Source organism: Eleutherodactylus coqui, chromosome 3 (assembly GCF_035609145.1).
Source record: "Eleutherodactylus coqui strain aEleCoq1 chromosome 3, aEleCoq1.hap1, whole genome shotgun sequence".
NCBI classification, from domain to species: Eukaryota; Metazoa; Chordata; class Amphibia; order Anura; family Eleutherodactylidae; genus Eleutherodactylus; species Eleutherodactylus coqui.
In genome coordinates this window covers 98387940-98406215 of record NC_089839.1, presented here as the reverse complement: position 1 = coordinate 98406215, position 18276 = coordinate 98387940, and the positions used below count along the sequence as shown (strand labels likewise).

Sequence of the window (18276 nt, the reverse complement as noted above, 5' to 3'; positions counted from 1 at the left end):
ATATTTCCCAGAATGCATTAAAAACGCAACAAAATCCAAACTAATTGACAAAATCATTAGCATTAGCACTCTTCCTGCAGACAATTCCGTCCTGTATGAAAGGTCCCTACTTCAGGAGGGTCAGTGATCCGGAGATCATTCTGATTGCTAGAATTGCAGTCAGGAAGGAATTTTTTTCCCCTTAAATTAGAAAAATTGGCTTTTATCTCAATGGCCTTTTTTGCCTTCCTCTGGATCAACATTGGGGGGGAGGGGGGTGCGCTAATGGGCTAAACTAGGTGGACATATGTTTTTTTCAGCCTTAGGGCTCCTGCAGATGAGCGCGATGTTTTAACGCTCGTGAGAGCATGATGTATTGTGCTCTGAATGGAGAGGTATCTCGCTCTCTCGCGACCGGATCCATGGTTTTTACTGTACTTTTTTCCGCTACCGGGCCCATTCACATTGGTGCGAGACACACCCACGCCATGTTTGAACAGGTGGGGCTGTCTACTTAGTCCCAGGTATAATCGATCTTCCCCACCAAATTATGCCGCTCATCAGACGGGGTGTGCACCCCCATAATCTCCTATTGAGCCTTGGGTGCGCAAATGCGCACAAAAATAGAGCATGTTGCGTATTTTTTCGCCCGATGGAAATGTAGTAGCAAAAACACACCATGTGAGGGAACGCATTGAAACCCATTGGTTCTTATAGATGGTGTTTGTGTCAGCAATTGTGCACATGCAAAATTACCTGTGTGAAGGAGCCCTCACACACTTACACGGCGGGTGAACAAAAATATGGAAACACTGTACAAAATTCATGCCTTAAATTACATGGGATTATAAATCTTATTTCAATAAGACATGTGGAGACTGATTTTAACTGGAGGTAATATGACACAGATGCTGCTGGTCAGGGGTTTGAGCCATTCAGCTGCTTTTTCCAGCTCGCTCCCAAAACCTCCCAGAGCAGGGCAAGAGGTGAAGTAAACACAAAGTTGTCAGGAAAGCTCTCAGCCAAGCAAAGATATAAAAAAAAGCTTAGTGCTAATGATTAAAATCCCATGCATTTCGTATGGTGTTTCCATATTTTTGTTCACGCCCTGTATGTAACTATGTTAATTAAAGTGGATATTAAGGTATATTTTCCTTAACCGCTGAAAATAAATCATAGACCCCAAGGCAGTTGTTTTAAACTATTATAGGACACGTTATTTGCCACCTTCCCATTAACTCATCTCTCATGGTTCTTTAAATTGTCTTCTAGAATGTAGTGTTTCTCAGTCTGTTAAAGTAGCAGCTATTAATATAATTCTAAAGTGCACGTGACGACTTGAGTGAGTTCATGTATAATGGAAACATCTCTTGTGAAGTCTTCTCTCATCCCGTCCCCACCCTTGTTTACAAGCCTACAAAGAACATAATTAAAAATTCATTCATTGAAATGTTAGATAGCGATGATACAAGCAGCGGGGCGGGCGGGTGCTCCCTGTTCCAGCATGTAGTCTCTCTCAGCAAACGCCGATCTATGAAGGATCGGACCGACACCTACAGGGATTGGACAAAAATATGGAAACACTGCACGAAATGCTTGTCTTAAGTTATAAGTTGTTTTTTTTCACTGAGGCAGATATAGTTAAAAACTAAAATACCCTTCACAGATTGAACTAACGAAAAATAATCTTTATTTATATGTGAATTATAACCATTGGTCTCTGAGCAAAGAAAGACGGTCTTTTCACTCTGGCATCCTATCAGAGATAGCGATCCTAAGTACATTAATTGAGAGTCATAAAGGCCGTATGACGTGCCATCTTTGATGTTATTGGTACTTCATTCAGACCAATGTTAAACGGTCCTTATTCAAAAAGCAAGTAAAGCAGTCTACAAATTTTATCTGGAGGCCACAGAACTTCAGGGACCAAAATGAACCTCAGATGTCAAAGAGGTGTCGGTGCCAGTGACCTATCCTAAACCCACTGATTGGCTGTCCACCATCAGGACGCTGGTTTATGTTATCATTTATTTTCTTTCTTTTTCTTTTTTGAACATAGAGATAACCTCTAGTCATGATCTTTAGCTGCCTGCCGTTATTATCTAGCAAGATAGGTGTGGGGAATATTGGAAGTGACCCTCAGCATAGATCGTGCCATACTGGCTGGTATCAACCAGTGGTTTAGGATAGGTCACAGGCACCAATCACTTATTGGGCAGGGAAGGTCTGCTGCTATTGCTAGACTCCTGCTCCTAATACATTATCCTGTGTATAGGTGTCAGTGACAGCTGGGATTTAAAGACCACACTACCCCTACAGTACCTTTATGCATCTATGAGCTGTGGCAGTGAGTGTGTTCTAACCATCAAGAGAAAGCCAAAAGACACTAATGTGCCAATGGGCAGACTCTCATTGGCATAACTGTATTCTTGCTGAGAAAACAGAGCATTTGGAAAATAGATCCATATCGGAGGTCAGTCAGTCTTTGATAAACTGACAGACCTCTTTCACATCTGAGGTTCATTCTGGTCCCTGAAGATCTGTGGCCTACAGATGAAATGCGTAGACCGCTTTACACTCTTTTTGAATAAGGACGTTTAACATTCGTCTGAACGAAGTACCAATAACATCAAGGATGGCTTGACATTTTTCATTAATGCAATATCCACAATTAATCTTTTTTCTCATTTTCTTGATATTCTCTAAGAGCTCAGAACTATTACTATACGAATTTCTCAGCTCACTTGAAATTGCGATTCATACGGCATATATGACTCTCAATTAATGTACTTAGGATCGCTATCTCTGATCGGATGCCACATTGAAAAGACTGTCTTTCTTTGCTCAGAGACCAATGGTTATAAGGTCGCTCGGCACTTCATCTAGAAGGGCATTCTACCTGTACAGAGAAGATAGGCTTCCAAGTACACTGATTGCAGAGCGGTTGTCTCATGGTTATCAGTAGTCTTTGAGATACATCCAATCTAGTGGAAAGTGTGTTTAAGTATTTGCTTCAGTTAGGCCTCATGCACATGGTCGGGTCGGATTCCGACTGCAAGTTTCTCGCAGCGGGATGCGACCTGTGCCCCTGCAGTGACCTGTCGCTTACCCGCACGGCGTCTTCTCACTCTGCTCTGCACACAGCCGCACATGCACAGAGCAGAGTTGGCGCGTCAGCCGTGCCATTTTGTTTTGCGAGCCTCTCGTTCTTTGAGGCTCGCACAAAAATAGGAGATGGCGCGATTTTGTTACTGCACGGATCAAAATTGCGGCTGTCTGCATAGTTGTGTGTCTTTAGTACATGTACTTCTTCATATGCAAACGACACAAATATTATGCATACAACACTACTGCATAAAATATAATTCCATACTTTCAAAGCTTTTTAATACTACACGAACTGCAACTTCTCATTATGTATGTTTGGCAGCATTAAAGATGCATTAGTTTTTATTGTTAATGAAGTTGTCCAGCATTATTTTTTTTATTTGATGTTAAGTGGGCATTTTAGAAAAAAACATTGTTTTTTTAAACAAAGCTCAATTTAAAAGTTAAGTCCCGCTGGTTAGTTCTTGCACATTCCCCTGCCTGTCAACAGCTACATGTAAGGCAGAGATACTTTTGGTTCATTGTTCATATTATGCGGACATAAAAATCATCTTTGACTCGTTCACTAATGGTTCAGTTGTTCTCAGTCACTAATACAGCGAATATGAATGATTAAACGATGTCTCGTTTGAACGAGCCAACGATGTATCTGGCTGCCTGGGGCCGAACTCTGATATCGTTTGTTCAAACGAGGAATCGGCTTATCTAAACAACCTTGAATCGCGCCCAAGAAAACAAAAACACAGCTGCATGCTGTGTGTTCAGGTTACTTGCAAATAAGGCTTTATTCCCACGAGCGCATATCGGCCGCGGTTTTCACGCCGGCCGATATACGCTATGTTGGGACAGGAAAATCTGGTGAACAATCGCACAAATCAAACGTTTGTGCACCCTTTCAGATGGCCTGTTGAGCTTGGCGCAAATGTGCTGAGCTCACTAGGCCACTGCCATTTCCCCTCCCTCCCTATCGCAGGCTCACCTCTCTTTCTGTGCAATGGGGGGGAAGGGCGGAGCTAAGAGCAAAACCCCCGAAATAGCTGTCTGTGTATGGTTTTTTGGGTTTTACGACATGTAGAAAGGGCCTGACATTAATTTGCAGGAATGCTGCCATCTAACAGGGGGCGCTGCAGAGGTATTGCTCCATCTTCCTCTATTTGCATATATTTCCCAGAGGAGCAACATGGCCTTATAAGTCTCCTCACTCACCTTTTTGGTGTCTCCTTAAGAAGAGATGATACCCCTCCCGACCTTCGAGCAGCTTCACATGGGCGTATGCGCAAATGTGCTTGCTTCAGAGCAACGTATTTGCACTATGAACAAGGCTGATTTGCACGTGTCTTCGTAGTTTACAGTACTTTTTTGCACACACATGGCCTGTTCATATGTGCACAGAACATACCCACGCCTTGATTTAAATGGCTATCTAGGCTAATGTGGTCCAGATGTGTTCTATTCTTCACAGAATTGCACAGCATATTGCACACTTGTGCGTGCATTGCACGCATTCACCCACCTCCCATAGACTTCCTCGGGAGGTGCACAAAGGTACACAAGAATAGGGCAGGTGCTATTTATTTTGCATGCATGAGAAATGAAGAGGACATCATTATGACTAAAACTAAATTACAAACTTTTTTGATTTCTAGAAAAATGGCCACTTATGGCCAACGGTAATAAAATGGTAATCTTGGGCAACTTCTTTCTAGAAATTATGACGCAAGTTGGATCAATGGAAAATTAATCCTGACTGAAATTTTCTTTTAGGCATCTGATGAGCCATGTAGAGACTCCGGTCCAGAGACACCCAGTACAGTCACGGAGGTAGACATGGATCTTGACAGCTATCAAGTTGCCCTGGAAGATGTCCTCACTTGGCTTCTCATGGCAGAAGACACATTTCAGGAGCAAGAAGATGTATCTGGGGATGTTGAAGAAGTCAAACAACAATTTGCCACTCACGAGGTGAGTTTCATTCAATGCATAAACAGTAAAAACAAGACGGAAAGCCTTTGAAGGGGAAATCCAGTCTAGAATTTCCGTAAAGTGATCCTCTGTCATGTTATACAAATGCAGGAGAACACCCATTGTTACTGCCTTGAGGGACCTTTCACATAGGATTGAATATTCCACAACAGTTCTCCTCCAAAATCTGTACTGCTAATGTGTATATTTGTGTGCGGAATTGAAAATAACAGAATCCTGCTAGTAATTCTGCATCAGAATTTGCAGTTAGCAGTACGGATTTTGGTGCGTAATTCGGGCACAGCATATTCCGTCCAACGTAAAAGGTCCCTGAATCTTAACCAGACGCTGATTTCCATGATGAGAGAGCTCTGTAGTCCACATTATCCCACTTACGCTGGCTGTCCACGGGCGAGTTGTCATTCCAAGATCCACGGCACACGGAGCTCGCACGACACACTTTCCATAGGAGAAGTATGGAGAGCGCAGCCCGACGTCCATGAGTGGAGAACCATAGCGTCTCTCCGCTCGCGTGATTCAAATCGCGGCATGTTGCAATTTGCCGCAATTCTCCGCAATGAGCCTATCATTTCGATAGGCTCATCGTGGAGACCTTGTAGTGCTCCCCCCCTCCTCCCCTGTGGCGGAATATCACTAGCGATATTCCGTCCCAGACGTGGACAGGCAGCCTAAGGACTGTTCAGAAAATTTCAGATACTAGAAATGTGATGCAATAAAGTTTACCTTCTGAAATGTACCTATATATTTCATCTGGACGAGGCGGAATCGCTGCGGGGCATTCTGCAACGGGATAACAGCAGCAATCCCGCAACAATGCCGCGTTGGTAACTCTGTAACTCTGTACCTAGATGGTGTAGATTTCGCCATGTTCTCACTTGCGGACTTCAATCCTTATATTTCGAGAACTGAATTCCGTAACGCAGTTCTGAAGCCCAAACAGACATGCTGTGGATTCAGCATCCGCAACGTTTTATAAAAACGCTGCAGATTGATCCTGTAAATTCTGTGAGGACTGAACGACTCTCCTTGAATGAGCAAACAATGTATCTGCCTGTCTAAAAAGGCTGCACAAGAGCCAACGAGCTCCTTCAGACAAGCGTAGGCGCACAACTTTTTGTGTTGTGAAGGTCACGCCATTGTGCGTGTATCGGCCTTGGTCTGTTCACATCGGCACGTGACACACTCGCGCTGTGATTTAAAAGGCTGGGCAGCCTAATTAGACCCAGTGTTTTCAATTTCCAAGCAAAATTGTGCAGTTTATTGCGCAATTTTGAGGGGAACGGGTTCACCTTTGCGCAGCCTTATAGACTTCTTTATTGCTTTAGGTGTGCAAATGCAATCAAACATAGGGCATGTCATGTTTCTTCTTTTGCGAAAATGCTCTATTTGTGAGCCCATTTGCATTAGGAGTCAGTGGAGGTGTGCAAATGCATACATATGTATGCGCAGGTATGCGCAAAACACTGCACTTCGGGAGCCTAATTAGCCTTTTAGATCAGGGCGGAAGTGATTCCCTCGCCTGTGTGAACAATCGCTGCCATACATGGCAATAGCTGCCTTACCGCCACCTCACACAGTGGAGACACGCTGCATGATACACACAGTGTTTTACGCATACGCCCGTGGGAATGAGCACTTTTTTACAAATCATTTGTTAATGGACTTAAAATACAAGTTTTTCATACAAAATAAACTTTCTGAAAACTTTTTTCTAACCTCATGCAAGTTTAAAGTTGACCTTTCCCCAAGAGTTTGGAGTATTGGCACCATGTCCATGTGCCGATAGGATAATGTGCCTTGTACTCTCCGCGAGGGGCTTGGAGTTCGTATTATGTATTCTGCGCAGTAGCTCTGCCGTTTGGTTAGATAATGTATACCTTTCTTCTGTGACCTCTCTGTTCTTCAGGCCTTTATGATGGAGCTGACGGCGCACCAGAGCAGTGTGGGCAATGTTCTGCAGGCGGGGAACCAACTCATTGCTCAGGGTGACCTCTCAATCGATGAAGAGAATGAGATCCAAGAGCAGATGACCCTGCTGAACTCCCGCTGGGAAGACCTTCGTATAGAAAGCATGCATAGACAGTCCAGGTTTGTTCCTATAATGAGTATATTGCATATATTAAGAAGGCCGTGATAATAGCGGTATGTTCCTTAACTCACCCTAGGAGATCCTAATGGAGTGTCCCCCTGCGCAATGCCTTTATATAAGAAGGATGCCTCAACATGCCTCTATTAGCAGTAATCTATGCTTTAAGCATTTACCATATTTTTCGGACCTCGGACTAGAAGACGCGCCGCTGGTTTAAGCAAACAGAGGATAGGAAAAAAAATATTTCATATTAATTAAAACTTAATGGTGGTCTGAGGAAGAGAAGGGGTTAATGTCTTTAAGGTTGGTTTCACATCTGCGGCAGAACCTCTGGCCGGAGGTCCCGTTATAAATGCAACTGCAAAGAAAGAAAGAAAAAGCGCTGCATGCAGCACTTTGTGGGCAGAAAGCTGGCGGACCCCATTATAGTCAATAGGGTCTGCCAGGCATTGCTCGGTTTCATCCAGAGACAGAACTGTCCAGCCTTGGGGATTCTCCTTTCTTGTTTCCCAAACAGACCAGGAAAGTGGAATCCCCGAACAGGTGTGAAACCACCCTAACTTTTTTGGTCTAGCATAGTGCCTCCTTTCTTTGTATTATAGGGTAGGTGCTCTACTATGCAATATACACAGACACAGCTCTACTATGCTATATACACAGACACAGCTTTGATATGTTATATACACACACAACTCTGCTATGCAATATACACAGACACAGTGCTGCTATGCTATATACACAGATACAGCTCTGCTATGCTATAAACACAGATACAGCTCTGCTATGCTATATACACAGACACCGCTCAACTATGCTATATACACAGACATAGCTCTCTATATGCACACAGCTCTGTTATGGTATATACACAGACTCAGCTTTGGTATATACACACAGCTGAGTTATGCTGTATACACACACAGCTCTGTTATATGCACACAGATCTGCTATGCTGTATATGCGCATACATATAAACACACACAGCTATGCTATGCTATATATAAAGACACAGCTCTGCTATATACAAACAGACACAGCTCTGCTATGCTATATACACAAACACAGCTCTGCTATGCTGTATACATGCATACATATAAACAGACACAGCTCTGCTATGCCATATACACAGACACAGCTCTGCTATGCTATATACACATACATTTAAACAGACACAGCTCTGCTATACTGTATACACAGACACAGCTCTCCTATATACAAACAGACACAGCTCTACTATGCTATATACACAGACACAGCTCTGCTATGCTACATACACATACATCTAAACAGACACAGCTCTGCTATATACACACAAACACAGCTCTGCTATGCTATATACACAGACACAGCTCTGCTCTACTATATAAACAGACAAACCTCTGCTATGCTATACGCACAGATACAGCTCTGCTATGCTATATACACAGACACAGCTCTGCTATGCTGTATACACGTATACATATAAACACACACAGCTCTGCTGTGCTATATACACAGACACAGCTCTGCTATGCTGTATACATGCATATATATAAACACACAGCTCTGCTCTGCTATAGACACAGATACAGGGCTGCTACGCTGTATACACGTATACATATAAGCACACACAGCTCTGCTCTGCTATATACACAGACACAGCTCTGCTACGCTGTATACACGTATACATATAAACACACACAGCTCTGCTATGCTATATACACATACATATAAACACACACAGCTCTGCTATATACACAGACACAGCTCTGCTATGCTGTATACACATATACATATAAACACGCACAGCTCTGCTATATACACAGACACAGCTCTGCTACGCTGTTTACACGTATACATATAAACACACACAGCTCTGCTATGCTATATACACATATAAACACACACAGCTCTGCTATATGCACAGACACAGCTCTGCTACGCTGTATACACGTATACATATAAACACACACAGTTCTGCTCTGCTATATACACAGACACAGCTCTGCTATGCTGTATACACATATACATATAAACACACACAGCTCTGCTATATACACAGACACAGCTCTGCTACGCTGTTTACACGTATACATATAAACACACACAGCTCTGCTATGCTATATACACATATAAACACACACAGCTCTGCTATATGCACAGACACAGCTCTGCTACGCTGTATACACGTATACATATAAACACACACAGTTCTGCTCTGCTATATACACAGACACAGCTCTGCTATGCTGTATACACACACACATATAAACAGATACAGCTCTGCTATGCTGTATACACAGACACAGCTCTGCTATGCTATATACACATACATATAAACACACACAGCTCTGCTATATACACAGACACAGCTCTGCTACGCTGTATACACGTCTACATATAAACACACACAGTCCTGCTCTGCTATATACACAGACACAGCTCTGCTGCAGCTATCTTTTTAATCTTAATGAAATGTATAAGTGATTGTTGCAGAAGAGGCGGTTTCACTGGAGCGCATGTGCAGATTCGCATGTTCCAGCACAATATATTTGCATTGATAATCAGGGACGCATGATGGAACAAAACCACTGATTTCACTGATTTTGTTTTCACCAGCGGCATTCTCGCTTGTTAATACTTCGTGCGAGGAAGATGGCGCAGGATCTGTTTTCCAACCTTTTTTCAAACTCGCTTGCACAAGTGCGAGGAAGAAAAAAATTGGTTCAAGCGCTGATACGCTCCATTGCGACTGTACTAGCTCACGCCTCTGTGCTTTAGCCCTGAACGAGTTTTCTTTTGTGAGAATGTCAGCGTATTTTACTGCATTATTTGCGCCCACAGGACTAAATGGCAATTTAGTCTAATTAGTTGTAGATGTGTTGTTTTTCGCAGCGGAATTGCACAGTGTTTCATATATCTCCTTGTGTATTGTGCGTGCATTTGCACATTCCTCCATACACTTCTATGGGGACGCTTGGTGTGCAAATATGCACAAAAGAGAGTATGCTACATTTTTTTAATGCATAAAATGTGTGCGCAAAATGCCGAAATGTGTACAAACCAATTGAAATCAATGAGTTCTGCACTTTGCATATTGTGAACATAATTTGTGCGCACAAATACTCCCATGTAAAGGAGCTCTAAGGGCGACATGAGAAAGGTCCTTCACACACCAGGTGCTATGAGGATGCAGGGCTGTACTTAGTGTTCGTGCTGGGCTTGGCACTTGTACTAATCACGCCGCCTACTGGTGAGTCAGCTTAAAGCTTATGCCCAAGTATATACCCAACACGTGTTAGGGCCCTTTTACACAGGCTAATAATCGTTCAGATCCCCCCGATCCATGAAAATCTGAATGGGTCAGAAGGCGTATCATCACTCCTTAAGGAGAGCATCTAGAAGGTGAGTGAGGAGACTTATAAGGCCATCCATGCTCCTCTGGGAAATATATACAAATAAGGAAGAAGGAACAATACCTCTGCAGCGTCCCCTATTGGATAATTTGCAGACATTTCGCCGTACAATAGGTGGCGCTGCAGAGGTATTGTACCATCTCCCTTATTTGGATACATTTTCCAGAGGAGCATGGATGGCCTTATAAGTCTCCTCACCTTCTAGATGCTCTCCTTAAGGAGAGATGTTACCCCTCCGCACCCAAATAACAGGGGTCTTAACTAGACAAGCCAGGATCCTACTGCACACTGATGAGGGGAAAAAACCCCGAAACAGCTGTCTGTGTATGGATTCTGGCTTGGTTTTCAATTCCCAATCATCCAACCATCCAATAGGTCGTGCTGCAGAGGTATTGTTCCCATCTTATTTATTTGCCAACTGAATGCTGAACGCTAATTCGTTTCCTTATCGTTCATCGATCAGTTTTTGCATGCAGAAAAATGTAACGAGAATCGGCCGTGTAATCAGGTAGTCGTTCATCTGTGCAAGAAAATTGGTATGGGGAAAATGCTGATGATGCCAGGAGAAGCCATCGCCAGCCAGGCATGTCCACAACAGCAGCCGTGTATTACATAGTCACCATACAAAGGAATATTATACAAGAAATCCTGGAGTCTGCCAGAAGGGGGAGCTGCTTGTAGAAATACACCCTCTGTTCTGGCTTATAGGGGTAAGGGTTGAGGGGTTCTAGATTGGTGAGCCGTCCCATTTAATGATGTCAATACGCTATAAAAAGGCGTACGGACAGGATTTCTTTAGGAGACAACGTCTTTAAATCAAAAATAGGGCAAAAGGCTAGGTTGACACGCGGCGGATTTGCCGCGGAATTCCCCTGTGGAATTTCGCTGCGGCAAATCTGCCTGCAGCCGCTAATCCCATTGTTGCCCGGCCATGTGGGTGAGATTTGTTAAAAATGTCGTCCACACAAGGCAGACAATCCAACGCGGCAAAGCTGGCGCTGCGGCGCGGATTCCCAGGACGCAGCAATGCAATTCTTTTTTTTTTTCTTCCGTTGTGGCCTCACTCCTCTGTTTGGGAGAGACGGCCACAATGGAAAAGCATGTGGCTAAGTGCCGCGGGTTTTGAAGCTGCACTTATCCTGGCGGAAACCTTGTGGTTTTTCTCTGCCGCAAAACCGCAAGATTTCTGCGGCAAATTGTGTGTGAACCCAGCCTAAATGTTTTTACATGATGGATGTTGTAACTAATTCCCAGCATGCATTGCACTTTTACTACAGAATTCTAATGCACGGACATGCCCTGTAGGAGGTGAAACTCTCGCTTATAGCAAGCAATCAGGTAGAGAGATGTTATCTGGAAATAAATGATTGTTTTACCTCGTTTAACCTGTTTGTATCACTTTTTTGTATTCGTGTTAGGCTGCACGAAGTGTTGATGGATTTGCAAAGAAAACAACTGGACCAATTGTCTGACTGGCTGACTGTCACGGAAGAGCGAATTCGCAAGATGGATTTAAAATCCTATGGTGAAGACTTTGAGGCCTTTAGAAAACAGATTGAAGAGCACAAAGTGAGAGAACGATAGTAGTGAGAATAGCTTAAAGTAAAAGTCTGCCTTTGGTGACTCTATGAGAATAAGTAAAGGGAATTACTTAAAGGGATCATCCAGGGGCACGTTATTCTGTAAGACCTTGCCCAGCCTGCAGTAGTACAATAATAGGTCACATGCTCACCCTTTAAAGTTTGAAGTATAACACTATCAAGTCTAAGGTCTCCTTCACACAAGTGCATTTGCACACGCTTTTGTGCATAGAAAATCGACCATGAGAACCGCAACCAATTAAAACCCATAGATTTCACTGGGTTCACTTACATTGGTTGATTTTCTGCGTGTATTTTCGCTGTCTGCAAAAATACACAACATGCTCTATTTTTGCCCGCATATGCGCACCTGAGACTCCAAAGGAGTCTATGGGGCTGCGCAAATGCACACGCATATGCAAGAAATCGTGCTCATAACTGCACAATTTTGCTGTGAGTCATTAACACCCGCAACTAATTGGGCTGGCCCGCTTACTGGCTTGCCACAGCAGCAAAGGATACTTACCTGTGCGGGAACACTTGCGAGAAGATGTTATTGGGCTCCATTGAGTGCAATTATGTCACACTTGTGTGAAGGAGGCCTGAAGGTATGATCACACATCATGGAGTACACCGGCACCATAATCCGCATTCAGTTTTGATGTGGATTTTCACTCATCGCATTTTCACAAGTGGAGCAGCACGTCTAACTTCCTCCGCAGATTTTCTCCACTGCATGTTGAGTGGCCTTTGTTACAGCCCCCATTCACTTATAGTGTATTGTACATTGCTGCCGAATTTCAGCTCGCATTACACAACTTAAATTTTACAGCAATTCAACTGTGTGTGAACTCGCCCTAAGGCCGGCTGCACACGGCCGTGACGGACTCCGCCGCGGAATATTCCGCGGCGAAGCCCGTCACGGCGCCCCCCCAGAGACCCCATACTTACCAGCGGATCCACCGTTCTGGGTCCCGCATGACGCTTCCCCGCCCACCGCCACTGCGTCATGTGACATGCCCACAGCGTCACATGACGCGGCGGCGGTAGGTGGGGAAGCGTTTTCACGCTATCTTCCGCTGTGCTACAGCGGGAGATAGCGTGAACAGAGGGCTTCCATTGACTGCAATGGAAGCCGTCTGCGCGTACACCCGCAGCAAATAGAGATTTCACGGTGCGGAATTCCGCGATGGAATTCCGCACCGTGTGCCCTGAGCTATTAGGAATTACGCGGCGGAAATCCGTTCGTGGGAAAGAGGCCTAAAGGAAGCAATTCTGATAATAAACTTATATCAGGAAGTGGTTATTTAAGGCAATCCTTTAATTTACTGTCATGGGCTCTTCCTCTAAAGGCCCATTTACATGGAGCAATGATCGCTCAAAAATCGCTCAAACGACAGTTTAAGGGACAGCTTTGAGTGATCATTTTGCATAAACGTTTAAGTAGCTACTCAGCTACTTAATAACTTATTAAGGTGCAAATGTAGCCTTTAGCTGAATGCAGTTAATAGCCCGAGGGCTCTTATCTCCATTCAGCTCCTTTGTTCTCTGAGGGAGGAGTAACAGTCCTATCAGCACTACCCGCAGAGAACTCAGCGTGTGGTCCTGATAAGACAACGATTTTTAGGCTGGTTTGAATTTAACGATCAGCTAGCAGTGCACGTAACGTCAATGATGGCCGCACGTTTTAACGCAACGGTTATCGCTCAAAGGATCGCTCTATGTAAATGGGTCTTAACGCATTCATCCACTTAAATGACTTTTAAATATACAGGGTGATTGAGAATTCAGGGCCAGCCGGAATATCTTCAGAATGAGAAGAGATACAAATATGAAACTTTGTAGAACACATAGATGGGTGAGGGAAAACTTTTTGGCACTATGGTGGCGCTTGTCTGCCATCCTGGTCGCAGCAGTGTTGGATTTTGCTAAAAAAAACATCAATGGAAATGGAATCAGGGGACTCATGAATTAAGGGTCGAATTTCATCAAATTTTTTTTGATAGGTACAGTCATTTTTTCAACACCTGCAACTATTTTATGATGTCATGTGAAGTTATCATGAAGTTGTGTTGAATGATGTGGTATGGAAAACACTAATACCAGAAGATGCCATTAACAATCCAGGACAGCATGAGATCATTCTGATGGTCGGTAACAGAAGTTCTCATAAGGAGGCCGAGGTCTTCAATCCAGAACACCCAGGAAGAGGCCAGTGAGAGCACCAAGTGTCAGGAAACTGATCCAGAAGTTCAGGGAAACTGGCGGTGTCCAGGACAAACCGAGATCTGTCCGTCCGAGCCGTGAGTTATCATCCATGGATGTCGACAGCTGTGCATGAAGGGTCCACATAAAAGCACCAGGAGACATGGGAGCATGCAGTGACTCAGCCAATGGTCCTAAGGACCCTCAAGACACACAAGTGGCACCCGTACAAATAGAAGTTGTGAGAAGATGACCCTGACAGATGCCTGGAATTCTATCACTGCGAATTACAAATGTGTGAACAAATTCTGAATCATCATCTGTCTTGGATTGTTAACAGCATCTTCTTCTACCTTGATTAGTGTTTTCCATACCACATAACTCAACATAACACCATCTGTAACTTGAAAATGGCTGCAGGTGTTGAAAAAAAAATAACTGCATCTATCAATCTCTCATGAAATTCTACCTTTTAATCCTATATCCCCTTATCCCCTTTCCATTGAAATTTCTGGGTCCAAATCCAAGATGGTTACACAAAATGACTGACTGGCACCACCATAGTGCCAAAATGTTTTTCCACAGCCCTCCAAGTGTTCTACAAAGTTTTCTATTTGTTCTTCTGTTCAGAAGATATTCTGGGTGGCCCTGACACTTGAATCAACCTGTACAATACCAAGCTAATGGGACCATGTGGCAGCATCTCCCTTTGTATGGTAGTAATATATGAGAGGCCATTTGGAAATTGACATTTTTTTAGTTGCTTCTTATTATTTGCTTTATGATATTTTATTGTTTTACGTTATGTTGTGATCTGTTTGCTAGAAATTGCAGAACGACCTGGAGGCAGAACAAGTTAAAGTTAACTCTTTAACACACATGGTGGTTATTGTTGATGAAAACAGTGGTGACGGAGCCACTGCTGCACTAGAAGTCCAGCTGCAGGTGGGTCATTTAGTAATGATGATGATAGTGTAATACCTTTTGGTGTACTTAGACTTCCATTACATACACACACTTTTTTGAAAAGGCAAAAAATGCCAGGAAAAGCACTATTAAAAGGGACACTAACGATTCAGACTACTTTTGCTCATCTAATAGCCCATTCATGTCTCATCAATCATGTAATATACATTCATTAGATTTTTTTTAGTTTTATCACTGTAAATCAATGCTGAATTAGCTGCTACTAGGGTCTCCCTTCCAGCTCCTCTTCGGTTCACTGCCTGTTGTTAAGTATTGACGTTTCCTTCGCTGTAGGGGAGGAATTATCCTCACAGGCTGCTTTCTTGCACTCACAGGCTGCCAGATGTGAGGGACTGTGTATGCAATCTCCACATTCCTTGACTTTTCTGCTGTTACATCACGTGTGTATGCACATTAATTTAGGTTTACTAATCATTTAGCGAGAATGTCTCTGAATGTTCAATTTCAGTAATCGTCCTGGGACAGCAGAAGGGTGTGCATTGAGATAATGTCTCCCTGCTGATTGGACCAGAGACAGCGCAGTGCAGCATGGGAAGTCAGAGAAAGGAAGCACAGGACAGTGAACTACTGGCAAAATCGTAGGCTTGCTACATGCCCCCTGTCTATTAGTGAATTTAAAAAAGCAGGGCAGCAGAAAAATGGGGAAGACCACCTGAAAATCAGGTGGTCAGAATGAGTTCACATGACCCATCTGAGAAGCAGGACTCCAGGAAGTTTCAGATAGAAAGGAATAACTAACCAGCTCCTAGCTGGCACATTTGTCTGACTGGCACACTGGCTAGCCATAGATGTGCCTAATTAATTAATTGATGAATTAGGCATGTATCACTCCTGTGCAATTATATCAAGATGAACTTAAAAACGCTTGTCTTGATAAATTTGCTATGGTAAGAAATGAGATGTGCTGTGAGATTGGGCAGAGGTTGGGGTCCAGACAGCTGTTGAGCAGCACACTGGTGGGCTGTGGTAAAAGGTCCAGGGTGTGATTGGAGCCTAAGGAACAGTGCAGTCTGATGCAGTAGACGGGTCTTGGCAGAGAAACCAACTAAGGTGCCCTTTGTAGAGAGAAAAGTGCTGCAGAGGCTGGTGAGTCTGAAAGAGGGTTGTAAGGCAGCCAATAGCTATGTACTCTCTATGTTTAGATTTCACTTGACTTGGTTTAGCAATAGCACTGGAGGCCCACAGACAAGAACAAAGAAACTGAGACTGAGAAAAGTGTCTGTGCTGTGCATGGAGTAAAAAGGAGAATACTGATGCGAAAAACATTGTCTGTAGTAAACCTTCTCCTGCAAGTGAGAAACTGTACAGGTGTCGCCAGAGAATAGTAATTAAAGGGGTTGTCCCGCGAAACAAAGTGGGGGTATACACTTCTGTATGGCCATATTAATGCACTTTGTAATGTACATTGTGCATTAATTATGAGCCATACAGAAGTTATTCACTTACCTGTTCCGTTGCTAGCGTCCCCGTCTCCATGGTGCCGTCTAATCTTCAGCGTCTAATCGCCCAATTAGACGCGCTTGCGCAGTCCGGTCTTCTGCTTTTCTCAATGGGGCCGCTCGTGCCGGAGAGCGGCTCCTCGTAGCTCCGCCCCGTCACGTGTGCCGATTCCAGCCAATCAGGAGACTGGAATCGGCAATGGACCGCACAGAAGACCTGCGGTCCACCGAGGGTGAAGATCCCGGCGGCCATCTTCACAAGGTAAGTAAGAAGTCGCCGGAGCGCGGGGATTCGGGTAAGTACTGGACGGTTTTTTTTTTTTATGCCTGCATCGGGTTTGTCTCGCGCCGAACGGGGGGGCTATTGAAAAAAAAAAAAACCCGTTTCGGCACAGGACAACCCCTTTAAGTAACGCTATGCGCTGTTATCCAGGTTAAAGTAGGACTCTTAAAGGCTGTTTCACCACTAGAAACTGTGGGTGGACAGCGATCTGCAAAAGCCGCAAGTGTGTTTGGCGTGCCAGTTTTCAACACTTTTATAAATGATCTGGAGGAGGGAATTGAGAGGGAACTGATCAAATTTGCCAAAGACACAAAATTATCTAACATTAGAGAAGAGTGATAGAGTATTTATAAAGATCTAGACAAACCTAAACAGTCAGTGGTGATTAACAGACTGGTATTTAATGGGGAGAAATACAAAGTCAGATATCTGAGCAAGAAACATTTAACAAGCACATACAGAATGGAAGGAATTGGGCTAAGCAGCAGCACATTTGAAAAGACTTGGGTATGCTAATAGATCACAGATGGAACATGAGTCAACAGTGTGATGCAGCAGCAAAAAAGGCAACCCCTAATCTGGGATGTATTAAGAGAAGCAGATTCTAGATCATATGAGGTAATTATCCTCCTTTACTCTTCCTTGAAGAGCTGTCACAGTGCAGAGGGATCAGCCCTATTCTTATTTGTACAAGGAAAGACGAGAAGCAAATAGATGAAACTGAAAGGGAGGAGATACAGATTAGGTGTTAGAAAACACTTTCTGACAGCGAGGGTGATCAATGAGTGGAACAGGTTACCACGGGAGGTGGTGAGTTCTCCTTCAATGGAAGACTTAAAAGACAGGACAGACATGATTTAGTGATCCTGCATAGATCCCTTCCATTCTACCATGTTTACCATTTGGCTGATTTATGAAACGGCAGTTTTAATAAATCTGTTTCAGTGTATAAATAAATGAAGGTTTCCTATTAAGCAGATACAATATTATCTAGTAGGCAAATGATAGATAGATAGATAGATAGATAGATAGATAGATAGATAGATATGAGACAGATAGATAGATAGATATGAGATAGGTATATATGATAGATACCGTGTTTCCCCGATAGTAAGACACCCCCGATTGTAAGACGTATCGGGGGTGTCAGGGGGGTCGGCCAATGTAAGCCGTACCCCGAAAGTAAGACATACCGTAGAAAAAAAAAAATCATTACTCACCTCCCCCG

The 18276-nt window shown here is 43.6% G+C and overlaps 1 protein-coding gene across 7 annotated transcripts in view; it reads left to right on the top strand.

The window, feature by feature from the left end:
• Nucleotides 1-18276, top strand: part of UTRN (utrophin) — a 701048-nt gene that overhangs the window by 135289 nt on the left and 547483 nt on the right. For all 7 annotated transcript variants that reach the window (XM_066595903.1, XM_066595904.1, XM_066595902.1 and 4 more), the window contains 4 exons: nt 4852-5049; nt 6977-7158; nt 11973-12123; nt 15165-15284. In XM_066595903.1, the coding sequence (XP_066452000.1) occupies nt 4852-5049; nt 6977-7158; nt 11973-12123; nt 15165-15284 (651 nt within the window). The remainder of the gene's footprint in view (nt 1-4851; nt 5050-6976; nt 7159-11972; nt 12124-15164; nt 15285-18276) is intronic.